The sequence below is a fragment of the Elephas maximus genome, chromosome 7 (genome assembly GCF_024166365.1).
Source record: "Elephas maximus indicus isolate mEleMax1 chromosome 7, mEleMax1 primary haplotype, whole genome shotgun sequence".
Taxonomy (NCBI): domain Eukaryota; kingdom Metazoa; phylum Chordata; class Mammalia; order Proboscidea; family Elephantidae; genus Elephas; species Elephas maximus.
In genome coordinates, this window is record NC_064825.1 from 46,123,041 (window position 1) to 46,140,886 (window position 17,846).

The window sequence follows — 17,846 nt, forward strand, 5'->3', positions numbered from 1 at the left end:
TGCTGTTATATACACCTCATACACATTATAATGACTGCATAATAGTCTACTGAATAGTCATACTGAAGTTTATTTAACCAATCTTCTGTTGAACTTCTGGATTGTTAAAGCATAAATTTTACCCACATTTTAGATTATTTTTTTAGGACAGATTCCCAGAAGTGGAATGAGAGGATCAGAGGGTATAAACATTTTTAAAGCTCCCGACAGATACTGCCAAATTGCCTTTCAGAAAACTGCTGCCAATTTACACTTCCAACATTGCCAGTATGTTTGTCTACCAACATAGACCTGTCCAATGGATAATAAAAATCTAAGTGGAACATACAGTCCTCAAATTATTAATGCAGTTAGAAAGGCATCATGACCAGAGTGCAAAGGTATGTGGCAAAGGTCACACCTATTTCCAGGTATGCAGTTAACAATAAGTTGGTGTGAGCACATACAAGTTTTGCAAAAGCAAAGAGTGATATAATTAGATTTCAGACGGTTACATCCAAGGTCCTTGTCTGTTTGGCCCACTGCTGTACTCCAGCACAATACACAGTGTCTGGCACATACAGCCATCAATAAAATTTTGTTGAACGAATTAACACAGAATCTTCTTTCAGATGCAGTTTTTCAGCTGCTGTAGGGTTTAGTCACTCCTGGATTCAAGGGAAACATGAGTGGCTGGATTAGGTGCCCCTGTATAGGTCTGTCCAATCCTGAGATTCTACTTTAACACTGGAAGATCAGTTTAAATGAAGGTGACACAATAAAGCTCTCTCTAGGGGAAGAATACACACACCTGAAAGGACATACCTCAGCACCAGCTGCAAGGTGCGAATATATATATATTATATTTGTATTTTACAAGCATGCCAAGAAATAGACTTGTGTTTTGTCACCTCCAAAGAAGTAACTTTCATAGGTGACAGCATAAACTTATGCAAATGCTACTCATGGTCAAGGCATTTCTGGAAGTAGCTTCAGTTCGTTTTCTCGCTGGTTGCACCTTGGCACCATTTTCGGTATTGCTAAAATTGTTTCTGAGACATTATAACGGAGTAGTATAGCTGGCGGTTTGGGTGATACCATTTTAAATCAAAAACAGCACATACATCATTTTATGACCCAGAATACCGTCAGGATGGCCACTCATTCAGCTGTAATTCACTCATGTGGCTCCACGCGGATTCCCTCCAGTATTCCACAAGCTCTGTATAGCACGTTACCAGACACTGCCAGATAACTTGTCATTAACAATGTTACTGACAGAAAAGGAACAATTATCTGTCATTTTTATAGACACATTATATATATATTAGACTAAGGGTTGGTAAACTATACCTCACGGGAAAAGTCTGGTTGGCTACTGGTTTTTCTAGGTCCCGCAAGCTAAGAATGATTTTTACATTTTTAAATGGTTGAAAAAATCAAAATAATATTTCGTGATGTGAAAATTATACGCAATTCAAACTTCAGTACTCAGTTTTACTGGAACATGGCCACGCTCATTTGTTTCTGTATTACCTATGTGTGCTTTCGCACTAAGATGGCAGAGTTAAGCAGTTGCGACAGTGAACACGTAGCCCACAAAGTCTAAAATACACAGAAAAAATTTAGCTGACTCCTGCACTAGACCTAAATGGGTCCCTGAAGGTACTGAATTTTCTCATTACAGATTTTTTGTTTCTGGATAGTAACACTGGGAGAAGGATGATGCAACTGGGATAGGATTTGCAAATACTTGATATGTCAGAGGTAAGAGGGTTGACAGGGTAAGAACATAAATATGGGAGGATGGCCTCAGATAGGATGTAAAAACCTGGTAAAACATGGGAGGTCTAATCCAACCAAAGAATCTGTTGGAGAAGGCAAGGTACCGTATACAGTTCCAGCAGCAAAGGCAGGCTCCTACTAATTGAGCCACAGGGGACCCTGGCGAGACCTAATCCCATGGGAGGACAGCGGGGAGTCTTGCTGGCAACGTTAGCAAAGAGCAGGCCGGCTGAGCAGTGACTGTGATGCTGAGGTCACTGACAGATAGCTCTCCAGGAGTACCCCACTCCTTTATTAGGTGTCCTCAAGTCATTTAGCATCCAAGTTTATCTGACTATCTCCAATGGCCAAGTCTGGACTTAGACTGAGAAATGGATCTGATAGAAAGGGCCTGGAAAGCAGGCCTAGGGACACATACTTCTCCAATAATGTTGGAAAAACATTTCAAAGAGGATTCAGAGCCAGGAGCCTGAATTCAGAAGACTGCACAACCATCTACATGTTTTTCTAAGTCAAAGATGGGTGAACATTTTTTTTCTGTTTTTGATCTTTACCACTGGGGCAGGTGGAGCCCTAGTGGTGCAACAGTTAAGCACCTGGCTGCTAACTGAAAGGCTGGTTGTTCAAACTCACCCAATGGGTCTGCAGAAGACTTGGTGATCTGCTCCCATAAAGATTACAGGCTAGAAAATTCTATGGGGGTTTATAAGTCCCATGGGGTCGCTATGAGTTGAAATCAACTCCATGGCACATAACAACAGACGGACCTAGGGGGTGTGAAGCAATGTGTGGTGGGTGAACTGGATAAGATCAGTGATGGGATGATCTGCCCAAAGATCTATTCTTCCCGGACTTTCAGCTGTGCCATATAACATTTCATGTGGATCCTGAATCAGAACAGGGGATGGAGGTGGGGGAGAAATCTGACGGCCAAAGAGATTCAATGCCTGTTGAGCTTGAGTATCATGATCACGGTTTACAGATGGCCAGCTCTTCTGACATCCCACAGCCAGCCGGGCTTGATGTCTTATGATTAGGCAGAGCTTCTCCAGCTAGGGAAGATATAGCTGCTGGGAGAATGGTGTTTGGATGTTATATGAGAAACTTCATGATGCTTGAGTACCAAAGGGAACCAAACTGCCCCCTTAAGAAACTGGTTAACTCTGGTTGTCCCTGGAGAGCGGAACAGACCGCTGAGTCAGAGGTGGGAAGGAGCTTTTTCTTCCCCTTGCATGCCCCTCATAAAAAACAAAAACAAGAGCACGTACCCCCATGTTGCTTCACCCATCTCTTGGGGATAGGAAGGTAACATGGACCAGGGCTGGAACAGTTTCCTTACTCAAGACTGTAACACTGAGGTAAGGGGCTAGAAGAGGAATCCAAAAATCAGAGAGAGAAGTTGTGAGTTGAGTGGAAAACCATGAACAAAAGGGCAATGCAAGGATCAGCACAACGAAGGGGCCAAAAGCAAGTACAAGAGGTGTGGTCCAAGGACGAGGCAAAGAGCAGAGGAAGAGCAAACTGGTGGTGAATAAATTGAAAGGCCTGAGACAAGCCAAGGACAAATGCCTGGGGCATGATGCATGGGCGGGTGGATCCCTGAGACTATAGGATCAGGAGCTCAAGAGGCCTGGGAAGCAAGGTATAAACATAAACCAAACCCACTGCCAATGAATGGATTCTGGCTCATTGTGGCCCTACAGGACAGGGTAGAACTGCCCCATAGGGTTTCTAAGGCTGTAACCTTTATGGAAGCAGACTGTTACATCTTTCTACTGTGGAGCAGCTGGTGGGTTTGAACTACTGACCTTTTGGTTAGCAGTCAAGCACTTTAACCACTGTTCACCAGGGCTCCTTTCAGCAAGGTACAAGCCAGGACAAAATTCCTGTAGGTGGGTACGTAACAGGTAATTTTATGTGAGAATTCTCCTGCTTGGCATACTCCTAGGAAATCATATTCTAGCCTTGGATTTAGTGGTTCTGAGAATGGTTTCTCTGTATGAGTCTTAGGGCAGTAATTTTACTTTCCTCAAATCTGAGGTATCCTAGAGTTTATCTCATTGGACATTTTCTGGGAAGCCCCGCAAATGAGCAATGGGCTGTGGCAGTAGTTCAACCTATTACTCAGGGGATGATCTAAGGTTAATAAACCATGTCCTATTCATTACAGCCATTTGGGACAATTTGAATTCTCTCTCCCGATTACCTGCTTCCATTGCTCTAGGTCCAAAATCTGTCTAGGCCAACACTGCTTCTGGTACCTGACATTCCAACATAAGTCTTGGTCCAGCATCTCTGGCAGGGTTACTCCAGCCCTGTTCACAGGACTGGAATAAACTCCAGAAATGAGTTCTCTCAAGACCTCTGTGTTATAAGTTGAAGACTGTTGTTGCTGTTAGGGGCTGCGAGTTGGTTCCAACTCAGCGACCTTATGTACCACAGAACGAAACAACGCCCAGTCCTGCGCCATCCTTAAAATCATTATGCTTGAGCCCATTGTTGCAGCCACTGTGTCACTCTATTGTTGAGGGTCTTCCTCTTTTCCGCTGACCCCGTACTTTATCAACTGTGATGTCCTTCTCCAGGGACTACTCTCTCCTGACAACATGTCCGAAGTATGTAAGATGCAGTCTCGCCATCCTTGCTCCTAAGGAGCATTCTGGTTGTACTCCTTTCAAGACAGATTTGTTCATTCTTTTGGCAGTCCATGGTATATTCAATATTCTTCGCCAATACCACAATTCAAAGGCATCAATTCTTCTTCAGTCTTCCTTATTCATTGTCCAGCTTTCACAAGCATACGATGCAACTGAAAATACCATGGGTTGGGTCAGGCGCACCTTATTCTTCAAGGTGACATCTTTGCTTTTCAAGACTTTAAAGAGGTCTTTTACAGCAGATTTGCCCAATGCAATGCGTCTTTTGATTTCTTGGCTGCTTCTTCCGTGGGTGTTGATTGTGGATCCAAGCAAAATGAAATTCTTGACAACTTTAATCTTTTCTCCGTTTATCATGATGTGGCTTATTGGTCCAGTTGTGAGGATTTTTGTTTTCTTTATATTGAGGTGTAATCCATACCGAAGGCTGTGGTCTTTGATCTTCACCAGTAAGTGCTTCAAGTCCTCTTCACTTTCAGCAAGCAAGGTTGTGTCATCTGCATAATGAGGTTAATGAGTCTTCCTCCAATCTTGATGCCTCATTCTTCTTCATACAGTCCAGCTTCTCGGATTATTTGCTCAGCATACAGACTGAATAAGTATGGTGAAAGGATAAAACCCTGACACACACCCCTTATTCTGTCTGAACAATTGCCTCTTGATCTATGTACAGGTTTCTCATGGGCACAATTAAACGTTTTGGAATTCCCAGTCTTCACAATGTTATCCATAATTTGTTATGATCCACACAGTTGAATGCCTTTGCGTAGTCAATAAAACACAGGTAAACATCCTTCTGGTATTCTCTGCTTTCAGCCAGGATCCATCTGACATCAGGATTGCCATCCTGATTCCATGTCCTCTTCTGAATCCCTGTTGATATACTGCTGCAGCCACTTTTGAATAATCTTCAGCTAAATTCTGCTTGCATGAGGTATTAATGACATTGTTTGACAATTTCTGCATTTGGTTGGATCACCTTTCCTGGTAACAGGCATAAATATGGATCTCTTCCAGTCGAAGATAATATTTGTAAATACTGTTGCGGGATCCTGGTCTGGGCCCCAGAGCACGCAATTGTGCAACAATTACTACCAGCCTAAGCAAGGATTAATATATTCAGCAACAAGGCTGCAAGAGCTAGCTGTGGGGGTTTTGTTCCTGAAAGACAATGTCCTTAATGGCAAAAGATTGTGGGGAACCCAGGGCTGCACCTGATTTACGAGTCCTGAAACAGAAAGTCTAGAAATCGCTAAGTAGGTGGAAGCTGTTGCTTGCTTTAATAGTTTTCTTGCACAGTATGTTTTGTTTGTGGGACAAGATCTCGCTTTCAGTTGCCTCAAAACTGACAGGTATTAGTTGAGAACTAGTAATTTTCTGAAGGGGGCAGAGACACTGAAAAAACAGAACTAAAAGTAACTGAATTGAATAATTGTTGGGCCTCTACTCTGTGCTACAGGGTTGCTATGAGTTGGAATCAACTCGACAGCAATGGGTTTGGTTTCGTTTCCTACTATGAACCAATACTGTTTACTTCCTTCCTAAATAATAGGGGCTGTTATGTGTAAAAATCTTTGGATAAAACATAGAAAGTGGGGGGACATCTAGCTCAATTAACATAACATAGTTTATGAAAAAAATGTTCTACGTCCGACTGTGGTGAGTAGCATCTGGGGTCTTAAAAGCCCACAAGTGGCCATCTAAGATACATCTACTAGTCCCAACCCAGCTGGCGCAAAGCAGAATGAAGAAAACCAAAGACACAAGGGAAAGACTAGTCCAAAGGACTAATGGATCACAACCTCCATCAGACTGAGCCCAGAACATCTACATGGTGCCTGGCACCCACACCACCTGCTCTGACAGGGATCACAATAGAGGGTTCCAGACAGAACTGGAGAAAAATGGAGAACAAAATTCAAATTCACAAAAAAAAGGCCAGACTTGCTGGTCTGACAGAGACTGAAGAAACCCCGAGAGTATGGCCCCCAACACCCTTTTAACTTGGTACTGAAGTCACTCCACAGGTTCACCCTTTAGCCAAAGATTAGGGAGGTTTATAGGGCAACCAATAACACACACGAGGAACGTGCATCATAGTTCAATCATGTATATGAGACAAAATGGGCACACCAGCCCAAAAGCAAAAACAAGAAGAAAGGACAGGACAGGAAAACTGCACAAATGGAAACAGGGAACACAGGATGGAGAAGGGGAGAGAGCTGACACACAGTGGGGTTGGCAACCAATGTCACAAAATAATTTGTATATTGTGCAATGAGAAACTAATTTGCTCTGTAAACTTTCCCCTAAACCACAATTAAAGAAAAAAAAAAAAAAGAATCTGGCTCAAATGCCGTTCCCACTCCCCAACCTCTATCAGGCATTCTGAGATATTTCCAGTCTACGTGGTATTGCCTGACATCCACTTAGGACAAGTTCTAGCCCATAAATCTTGGCAGAGAGGCAGGAAGAGAGAGTCTGAACTTGTAGAGACTGCTTTTTTGGGTTGGATGGGAAAATTACATACTCAAATAAGTAGGTTATTATTAACTTATTCACAGACTCAGGAGAAGAAATTTTATAAACTACTGGCATACTGTTGGGGACTGAGGAGAGGAAGCAAATTATTCCAAATTGTTCACCTGCAACACCATTATTTCCCTTTTAGACTTCATGATTTCAGCCAATAATACCATCATTTTCCTACTGACACAAGTTCAAAGCCTCATGCTATTCAACCTGCCTAAAGCTTTCCCTAATTTCTTCACCCCCTGTCAAAGACTCACACTTCCTTGTGGACTCAGTTCAAGGACCACCTCATCCATGAAATCCACTTAGTCCTTGGTGATCTTGTTTCATAACTGCATCATTAATATCCAGCAGTGTTCTAAAAACAGCAAATACTAAAAACAAAAAACCTGACAATGTGAGTGTCAATCACTAAAAACAGGCTGCTGTGTGGTAATCAATACATAGGCAGCCAACTCCCTTAATTCAAGGTCTAGAATATCACCTGACCACCTTCCCCACACATCACAGTCTAGGCCCAGTTCCTTGATTTGTATTTCCCAGGGCCAGATCCTCCTTTTGCAGCAGAGGGGATACCCAGTTGAGTGTGGGGTTCAAAGCACTGGAATGAAACAAACCCAGCTCTTCTGTGAGGCATAGGACTATGAGTAGATTAGTACTGGTGGCCAACCCCTCAGTTTCAAGAGGCTCCCACTGAGTCATCTGAGCCAGATCAGTCCTTAGGCTCAGCATGGCTCATTATGTCAGCATGCCACTGCCTTCTGTACCATACCTCAGGCCCTGACTGCAAAGCAGGCTGGAACTGCAGACCTTCTTTGTGGTCCTTCTAGAAGAGCATGCCTCCCTGGGCACAGAGATACACATCCAGGGGTACTCTCTCCACCTCTCACTGGCAGGATCCCCTAAGGCAGACCGTTGAGAACCAAGGAACAGCGAAACCACAGAAAGCTAAGGTCTGGGCAGTGAGGAGATCCAAACTTGTTAAGCAAAAGATATCAAGAACACGTAGTCAACAGCCAAGAGTTCTTCAAAGATCTGGAGAACAACAAAGAAAATGGTCCAACAGTCCACCAAAGAGTAATAACTAGGAAGCCATGACACACAGGGAGAGGTGGTAGAGAAGAGAAAATAGATGAGCAACACATGAAGGTGCTTAACATGGAGGCAGCCTCCTAGCTCAGCTACCTCACATTCCTTTCACCATGGTGTGAACCAATCCTGAGTTACCCTGGTGGAAAGACTTGCTGAAGATGAAGCCTGCAGAAGCTGGCTGGCAGGGTATTGGATTCTGGGATGGGGTACTGGCAGAGGCATTTCTCGACCAGCTTGGCTTTGTAGATGACTCCATGTTTCAGACATTGTTATCTTTTTCCTCACAGATGAGCTATTTTTTCTACTTTCCTTTGAAAGATCAGACTGAAAGTCAAGTATTTGAGGTTTAGGCTCATCCTTCAAAATACCCGATATAACTTTTGCAGACACTTTCCTCATGTTCAAGTTTTCTTTCAGAATGAGTCTAACAGTTTCTTTATCTAAATTTAACTCTTCAGCCATCATCCTCACGGTTAACTGCCTGTTTGAACAAACCAAGTCCTTCACCTTCTGGATATTTTCATCCGTCCGGTGAGTGACTGGACGACCACTTCGTGCATCATCTCGAACATCTTCCCGCCCTTCTTTAAACCTTTTGTGCCAGTCAAAAACTCTGGCCCTTGACATAACTTCATCCCCATAAGCTTCTTTTAAAAGGTGGTGAGTCTCACTTGCAGACTTGTTCAATTTTACGCAAAATTTGATGCTAATCCTTTGTTCTAAATAGCGGTCACTCATTTTGGTACTTAAGCAAAACAGGAACGTTACCAGGCCAGGACTCTGAAAGGAAGACAGGGCCAGTTTCTACAGGGCCGCGGGCAGAATCGTGTCGCTATTCTTGCTCCTCTGTAAGCCTCACAGGAAAATTACCTGGAAATCACTCTACAACACAGAGTAAATTGCTTTTCGGAGTTTTTGCTCCTCAACTTCCAGTCGAGGTAGGGTAAGCTTGCTCTGAGAAGCTAAAGGAGCCAAAGAGTAGCTGCAAAAGCTGTAGAAAATGAAATTCCCTACAATCTACGTCTGCGTCCAACCCGTGCACGCAGCTCTGCCGGAAGTTTGCAAGTCAATCACCAAGGTCGTCGGGATTCCCCGGCCCTTATGAGTATATGGTGATTTGTGTAATAGAGGACTAAGTGGTGGCAACTTAAGCAAGTAAAGAGAGACGCAACGGTGATGTAACGTGCAAGCTCGCCCCACATCAGCGGACACCCGCGCACGCCAAACCTACCGCAGCTGCCTGGGGATCGCAGGCTCTTGAGTCCCGAGGGACAAACTCGCATGCGCAAATCCCCTCCCCTCGAGAGTTAGGCCGTACGCAGGCGCACTGCGGCGGCCCCGCGCGTCAGGCCCCGCCTCCGCGTCTCCGCCAGCGAAGACGCCGGCGGAAAGCAGGGGGGCGGGGAAGGAAGGCTGAGGGAAGAGAGGGCACCCCCGGGCGCCACGGTGCATTGTGGGAAGGAGGCGGCAGCGTCCCGGGCGGGCGGGAGGTGCAGCAGCGGCGGTGGCGGCGGTAAATCCTCCCGGCCGCTCACAGCACTGTGGAGCCGCGTCTCCAGCCCGGCCTCGGACCGCGGCGCCCCTCCTGCCCCTCACGGCTTCTCGTCCGCCCGCCCCTCCCCTCGGGGCGCCGGCCCTACCGAGCCGGCCGGCCGGCCTGGCTCCCCTCCCCGTCCCCGACGGGCGGGCAGGCTGCCCTGAGGAGACGGGGAGGGGAGAGCTGGGCCGGCCGGCGGGCGGGCGACGATGCCGAACTTCTGCGCTGCCCCCAACTGCACGCGGAAGAGCACGCAGTCCGACCTGGCCTTCTTCAGGTTCCCGCGGGATCCAGCTAGGTAAGCGGCGGGCGCGGAGCTGGCAGTCCCGGCCCACCTCCGTGGTGCTTGCTGCCAACCGCTGGCCTGGGGCAGGCTGCGGGCGAGGGGCGCGTCGGAGGTCGGTGCGCCGGCGTCGACCCCAGCCTTGGACCCGGGTAGGGAACCGGCCGTGAGCAGTGGGCGGGCGGGCGGGCGCCCCGGACCTTGGAGCACGTGCGCTGGCGGGGGCTCCGCGTGGAGCGCACCGCCCGAAATAAGAGGCAACTGGGGCGGCGTGCGGAGTCGAGATAACGTGGCTCTCTCCCCGGCTAACTTGCTGTGTGACCTCGGGCAAGCCGCGTTTCCTCTCTGGGCTCTAGTTTCCTCAGCTGTCAAAAGAGGGCTTTAGACTATGTTGCGGTCACCGGGGCCCTTCCCTCTCCTTGACCCCACCCCCTGGACAGTGTTTCTGTTTGGAGTCCAGCCACCTACTTTGATCTCAAGTCAGAACTACTCTTTTCTCCGGACTTGTCATAAGCACGGTTAAATTCTGGTTCTGACCGTTACGTTATCTCATTAGGTTATTATGGGGATAACAGGAGTTACGCCCGAGTGCATGGGAATTAGTATTGAAACCTCTTCCTTGGGGAAACCCACACACTCTGACTTATATTTAGAGAGTGATCGTGCAGGGACTGTGTTTGAAAAGGCTGAGGGTATTTTATAGGCCTGTCTTGTTGATTCATTCTTTTAAAACCTATGGACTTCTGTATGCGGAGCGCTGATGTTAGGACTGGGAATTCACAGGTGAACGAGGCAGTGCTACTGCCTGCAGGGAGCACACAGTGCAGTAGGGGAGACAGTATAAACAGGCAGTTGTAATATACCACACTTTTTATTAGTTCAACAAATATTAATTGAAAGCCTACTATGTGATAAACATTCTTCTGAGGGGGAGGGCTGCAGATGAACAAATCAGACATAGTCCCTGCCCTCAAAGTGATTACATTCTGGAGGGGGGAAATAGAAAATTAATCAGAACCAATATTTTCCAAATGACTAATACATTGTTTTACAAAGACATGTGTGGATAGATTTTAATGTAACAGAGTATAAAAAAGCTCATTGATTTTGTTTTAGATTCCATGTTGCAATTAATCTTTAAGAAACCACTGCTTGTAGAGTGTTGGTATAGTATCAGAGAAGAACATCCATAATTGTATGGAAAAGGAAGGAGTATTCTAATAGCCTTTTCAAGTGCATATCAATGTGAAGCCAGATTTTCTTCATATATTTCAACCAGACAACATATGTTAACAGAGTAAATTCAGAAGCAGATGTGAGACTCTGTGTTCTATTTAGCCAGGTAGTAAAGAGATTTTTAAAAATGGAAAACATTGCTATTCTTCTCACTAAATGTTTTTTGTTTGTTTTGGAAAAACATAACTATTTTTCATTAAAATGTTATTTATATTAACATGTAATGGAATTGTATTTTTGATGAATTAATAAATATTTTTGAAAGTTCTGTTTTAATTTTTAATATGATAAGTATTGATAGATAAAACCCACATAAATAAAAGCTCTTTGGGGTCCTCAATAATTTAAGCATGTAAAGGGGACCCGAGACTATAAAGTTTGATAACCGTTGCTGTAAAGTATGATCTTAAAGTACTTTCACATCATCTTATTTAATCTTCCAAACAATGCTGTTAATTAGAATAATACTTATATAACATATACTATGTGCCAGACACTGGTCTTTTGTGTATATTATTTTATTTAACCCAGTAAATTTTGGGGTAGACCCTGCTTTGCAGATGACCAAAGCAGGCAAAGAGAGGATAAGTAACTTGTCCAAGGTCCCACAGGAATGTCTAAAACTCCAAGAGTAGGGATATAATATGTAATGTTACCCAAACTTATTTGATCATGGAACCCTTTTTTTAATGAAACAATTCTTTGACTAGTGTTCTTTGGAATACATTTTTGGAAATGCAGTAGTAGGGGGGCCATTGAAGGAAACATTAAAAAAAAAGTGGTCACTGAGTAAGGTTGAATAGCGCTCAAAGGGCCCTTAAGATGAGGACAGGTAAGTGACCATTGGATTTGGCAGGATGGAAGTCAGTAGGAATCACAAGCGGCTTCAGTGAAAAGAAATGGAGCGGAAGCTTCCTTGGAATTGATTAAGGAGAGAATGTGAGATAAGAAAGCGGATACAGTGAAAAGGGACTTTTTAACTAGTTTTCTATGATCAGGGCCAATGGGAGTTTTAAGATGGGAGATACTAGAGCATGCTTATACTGATGGGAATAATCCATTAGGATAAATATAGGGTGTTCAGAGACCATATACAGAGAGGTAGGGGGCAGTCATACCTGCTTGGATATATGTGTGTCTATATACACATTTTTTTTATATGCACATAAATACACATATGAATCAGGAAAAGTTTCTCCCAAGAAATGACATTTGAGCTAAGATCTGAAGCTGAGTTGGAGTTAACTATACAACCAAACCAACCAAACCAAACCCGTTGCCGTCGAGTCGATTCCAACTCATAGTGACCCTATAGGACAGAGTAAAACAGCCTCATAGAGTTTCCAAGGAGCGCCTGGTGGATTCGAACTGCTGACCTTCTGGTTAGCAGCCATAGCACTTAACCACTACGCCACCAGGGTTTCCTAACTGTGCAAAGGAAGTGAAAAAAAAATCACAAGAAGAGTATTTCAGACTGGATAAACAGTGTGGGGAAAAGGCACTATGAAAGAATCGAGCACAATGCTATCAAGAAACTGAGGGAAGGCATGTGAGGTGGCAAAGAGAGAGTGGAAGGGTGGTATGATATGAAGATGGAAAGGTAGATGAGGTTCAGATTGTACAGGGTCTCATAAGATATGTGAGGAGTTGGTTCTTTATCCTAAGAGTAATGAGAACCTACTGAAGGGTTTTAATTAAGCAGGGAAGAGACATTCTCAGATTGTTTTTTCTGAACATTCACTCTGCAGCATGAAGAAGGGGTTAGAGAAAAACGAGAAACCAGTTCGGAAGAGATTACAAGTAGACCTAGTGAAAAATACTGGTAACTTGGACCAAGGTGTGAGGTAGAGAAGTAAGTGGATTCGGGGAGTGATTTCCGTTCCACTAAGGAAAAGGCCCAAACATCTGGAATACAGCAATACAGAGAGAGTTGGAAAGATAAAAAATTTGAGGGATAAATTGGTAAAAGTTTGAGAAATAATTCCATGAATATGTATGTACTTATATCAATATAGGAAACCCTGGTGGCATAGTGGTTAAGAGCTATGGCCAGTTCGAATCCACCAGGTGCTCTTTGGAAACCATATGGGACAGTTCTACCCTGTCCTATAGGGTCTCTTTGAGTCAGAATTGACTCAACGGCAATGGGTTTTTTTTTTTTTTAATTGCAGTATAAAGACATGCATGTATATTTAAAGACTATCGTGGTTATATATACTTTTTATAACTTATTGATATAAAACATACATACAAGATCACAAATTGTAAGTGTACAACTTGTTGGATTTTCAATGACATATTGGTGAAACTGACCCAGATTTAAAAAAAAACAATACCAGCATCCCACACTCCCTTCAAGGCCCTCCCATTCTTTATCCTACTCTCCCCAGTGGCGGCCACTGTCTGACTTTACACACCTTAGTTATTTTATTTTATTTTGGCGGGGGGTGGGGGGACGGGCAATAGAGTTAAACCAAACCCGTTGTTGTCTAGTCGGTTCCAACTCATAGCCACCATATAGGACAGGGTGAAACTGCCCCATACGTTTTCCAAGGAGTGCCTGGTGGATTTGAACTGCCGACCTTTTGGTTAGAGGCCATAGCTCTTAACCATTACACCACCAGGGTTTCCATTTTTTAGTGATGTATAGCATACAGAAAGAAAAGTGTAAAAGTGATAGTCTAGAGCTTGATGAATTTTTACAAAGCGAACATACCCAGGTAATGTTTAAGATCTAGCACATTACCAGCACCTTAGAAGTCTTTGTACCTACTCTGGGTTGTTACCCCTCTCCAAAGGTGCCTGCTGTATCAGGGGTCCCCAGGACCACCCCCCTATTGGGAGATGCACTGGGGGACTCTCAAGACTCAGCACATAGTTGTATTCATGGCTAAGATTTATTGCAGTGATGTAGTAAGGATACACATGTGGATCCTAAGGGAAGAAGACAGGCAGAGTCTGGAGGAGTCCATGTGCAGGGTTGCTTATATTCTCCCTTTCACGACGGGTCACACAGAGTCTACCCTTGCCCAGCATCGAAAATGCAGCAACCTGTGCGCCGTGTGTTTGCCCAGCGAAGCCCTTTAGAGACTCAGTGCCTACAGCTTTTATTGGGGGCTGTTCACGTCGGCTGTTCTTTGCATAGCACATATTAAAATTCCAGTCTCCCAGAAGGAAGGCAGGTGTTCCGCATAAATCATGTTGTTTGCACAAACAGTCTAGGCACAGTGAGCCATTCTTATCAGTTAGGGAAAGTTTTATGTCAGCTTAGGGAACTGTTTACCAACCAGGATCCCAGATGCCAGCCAAGAGCCAAACCTTGCAAGCAAACCTTCCTAAGGAGAGTTTACTGTGTTCACTCTTTACTACATAATCACTACAGATGAGTTTTGTCTGTTCTTGAACTTAATATAAGAGGAATCACATAGTATGTGTTTCTGGCTTCTTTACCTCTCAATATTATGTTTGCGAGACCATAGGTAGTTCACTCATTCCCGTTGCCGAGCAGTATTCTGTTGACAGAATATACCACAATTTATTCTTTCAGCTGTTGATGGGCAAAGTTGTTTCACCTTCTTACTAACCCTTGGTATTGTCTCTTTTACATTATAGTCATTCTTTTGAGTATGTAGTAATACCTTGTGGTTTTAATTACTATTTTCCTGATGACTAATGAGATTGAGCCTTTTTTTTTTTTTTAAATCTGTGTATTGCCCATTTGGATAACATTTTCATGTAAAGTACCTGGTCTTTTGCCCGTTTTTATGTAGAATTGTCTGATTTATTTGTAGGAGTCCTTTGTATATATTTTGAATACGTGTCCATTATTGATAAGTGTATAGCGAATATCTTCCATTTTTGTGGATTGCCATTTCATTTTCCAATGGTGTCTTTTAATGAAGAAAAGTTATTAACTGTAGTCTGATTTACTCACCTTTCCTCTAGAGTTGGTGTCTTCTCTTGCTCTCTTTAAGGAATCTTTGTTTACTCTAAGGTCGTGAAGATAGTCTGCTGTCTTTTTGGAGTTTTAATGTTTTACCTTTCATATTTAGATCTATAATCCATTTGGAATTTATATTTGTATATATTTTTGTCAACATTTATTTTTTATTATGGGTATTCAAGTGACCCAGTACCATTTATTGAAAAAAATCTACATTGTTGTTCAGTGCTACCTTTGTCTTAAGTAGCCATAACTTTGTTTTTTTTTACATAATTTTTATTGTGCTTTAAGTGAAAATGTACAAATCAAGTCAGTCTCTCACACAAAAACCCATATACACCTTGCTACACACTCCCAATTACTCTCCCCCCTAATGAGACATCCCACTCTCTCCCTCCATTCTCTTCCTGTCCATTTCACCAGCTTCTAACCCCCTCCACCCTCTCATCTCCCCTCCAGGCAGAAGATGCCAACATAGTCTCAAGTGTCCACCCGATCCAAGAAGCTCACTCCTCACTAGCATCCCTCTCCAACCCATTGTCCAGTCCAATCCATGTCTGAAGAGTTGGCTTCGGGAATAGTTCCTGTCCTGGAGCAACAGAAGGTCTGGGGACCATGACCACCGGGGTCCTTCCAGTCTGTCAGGCCATTAAGTCTGGCCTTATGAGAATTTGGGGTCTGCATCCCACTGCTCTCCTGCTCCCTCAGGGGTTCTCTGTTGTGTTCCCTGTCAGAGCAGTCGTCGGTTGTAGCCGGTCACCATCTAGTTCTTCTGGTCTCAGGATAATGTAGTCTTGGGCTTGTAATCACCTTGTGTCCTTGGTGTTCTTCATTCTCCTTTGATCCAGGTGGGTTGAGACCAATTGATGCATCTTAGATGGCTGCTTAGTAGCGTTTAAGACCCCAGACACCACTCTTCAAAGTGGGATGCAGAATGTTTTGTTAATAGATTTTATTATGCCAGTTGACATAGATGTCCCCTGAAACCATGGTCCCCAGACCCCTGCCCCTGCTACGCTGGCCTTTGAAGCATTCAGCCATAACTCTATTTTGTTCCATTGGCCTATGTTCCCAACTTTTTTTTCCCCAAAGATTGGCTTGGCTATTCTTGCTCCTTTGAATTGCCATATAAAAAGTCTTAGAATCATCTTGTCATCCATCTTTCTCTTTCTGCCTGTCTCTCCCTCACACACAGACTGACACACAAAAAAGAACTTCTTGGGGTTGTGATTGTATTGAATCTGTAAATCAATTTGGGGAGACTTGGTATCTTTAGAATCCAGAATTCCATCCATGAACTTATACATCCCTCCATTTATTTAAGTATGTCTGTCTCTTTTTTTAGTAGAGGTCTTATTCATTTTTCACTAGATTCCTAGGTGTTTGATATGGAAGACATAAGTGTAGTTTTAAGAATTGGGCTCTGCCCAGTCAATTCTTGATTGTTTGATTCTGAGTTGCTATTGGTATCAGAAAGCTGTTTTAGCTTAGTTCAGAGATACTGTACAGTGTTCTGTGTGGAAGATCTCCAGAGATTTAAGAATTAAAAAACACACTTAACTGCAACAGCATGGCAAATTATTTTATAGACAGATTTTATACTAAATTCTTGGACACTGAAGCGTGAAATACTTATAACCATAATGCACAGCTGTAAAATGATTAAAATGTGTACATGTTAGGCATCATTACTTCATTACTGTGCTCAGTAATGTTTTTTAATTGAATGAAATGCTGTACAGTTTGGGTGTGGTTTTAGTTTAGGTTTGAAAATCATAACATTTTGCTATGATTTTACATATTTAAGAGGAGAGACTGTTGTCAGGGTGGTGTGTGTAGGGGTGGGCAGTAATGTTAAGACATAAGAAAATATACTTTGATGTAATTATAAAATGAATATTTTCAAATTTGTGACACTCATTATCCGTGGCAGGACTTTATTTTTAGAAACTTGAGGAGTGTGGGAAAGATCTGGTTGTGACCTTTAAAGAATTACTTAACATTTCTGTACCTTGGTTTTTCACGTGCAAAAGGGGAATAATAGTACCCACCTATGGAAAGGACTGAAAGGAGCCCTGGTGGCGCAGTTGTTAAGCGTTTGGCTGCTAACTGAAAGGTTGACAGTTCGAACCCACCCAGCGGCTGCATGAGATAAAGACCTGGCAATCTGCTTCCGTAAAGATTATAGCCAAGAAAACCCTATGAGGCAGTTCTATTCTGTCACACGAGGTCTCTATGAGTCAGAATTGACTCGATGGCATGCAACAACATGGAGAAGACTTAGAACGGTGTCTGGCTCATAGTAAGTATGTAGTGAGCAGTATTATTATTATCATTAGTTTTCCTGCAAGTATATAAGCACCAGGAGGGCATGGACTTTGTCTTGCTGATGCTATTATCTTCAACACCTACTATGTTCTAGATTATGTAGCATTCATGGAGCTTGTGATCTAGTCTGTGCATATAATTGTAGATCATAAATCATGTTGATAATAAGAAAAACAAATACAGCCTTCATCCTCCTAAAAAAAAAAATCATGTTTTATACAACATGCACTTACGAATTTTCTGTAATGACAGCATTGTTTCATTTGCTTGTTTGAGTTGAAATTCTTGGGGGGATATTAGGCCATTGGTTCCATGGTGGAAACCCTGGTGGCGTAGTGGTTAAGAACTGAGGCTGCTGACCAAAAGATCGGCAGTTCCAGTCCACCAGGCACTCCTTGGAAACTGTATGGGGCAGTTCTACTCTGTCCTGTAGGGTCGCTATGAGTCGGAATCGACTCAGTGGCAACAGGTTTG

The 17,846-nt window shown here is 43.4% G+C and overlaps 2 protein-coding genes across 7 annotated transcripts in view; one reads left to right on the forward strand and one right to left on the reverse strand.

The window, feature by feature from the left end:
* Window positions 1-3,125: 3,125 nt before the first annotated feature.
* Window positions 3,126-9,316, reverse strand: GVQW3 (GVQW motif containing 3). The gene has a single exon (XM_049889783.1). It carries the CDS (start codon window positions 8,781-8,783, stop codon window positions 8,151-8,153), a length of 633 nt encoding a protein of 210 aa, XP_049745740.1. The 5' UTR covers window positions 8,784-9,316; the 3' UTR covers window positions 3,126-8,150.
* A 180-nt stretch (window positions 9,317-9,496) lies between these two features.
* THAP12 (THAP domain containing 12) overlaps window positions 9,497-17,846 on the forward strand; it is a 110,770-nt gene continuing 102,420 nt past the window's right edge. For 3 of the 6 annotated variants that reach the window (XM_049889777.1, XM_049889775.1, XM_049889776.1), the window contains exon 1: window positions 9,498-9,880. In XM_049889777.1, the coding sequence (XP_049745734.1) occupies window positions 9,792-9,880 (89 nt within the window). In that variant the 5' untranslated portion in view covers window positions 9,498-9,791. Of the gene's footprint in view, window positions 9,881-17,846 lie in introns of all 6 variants that reach the window. The other 3 variants (XM_049889778.1, XM_049889779.1, XM_049889774.1) reach the window with 2 other exon arrangements.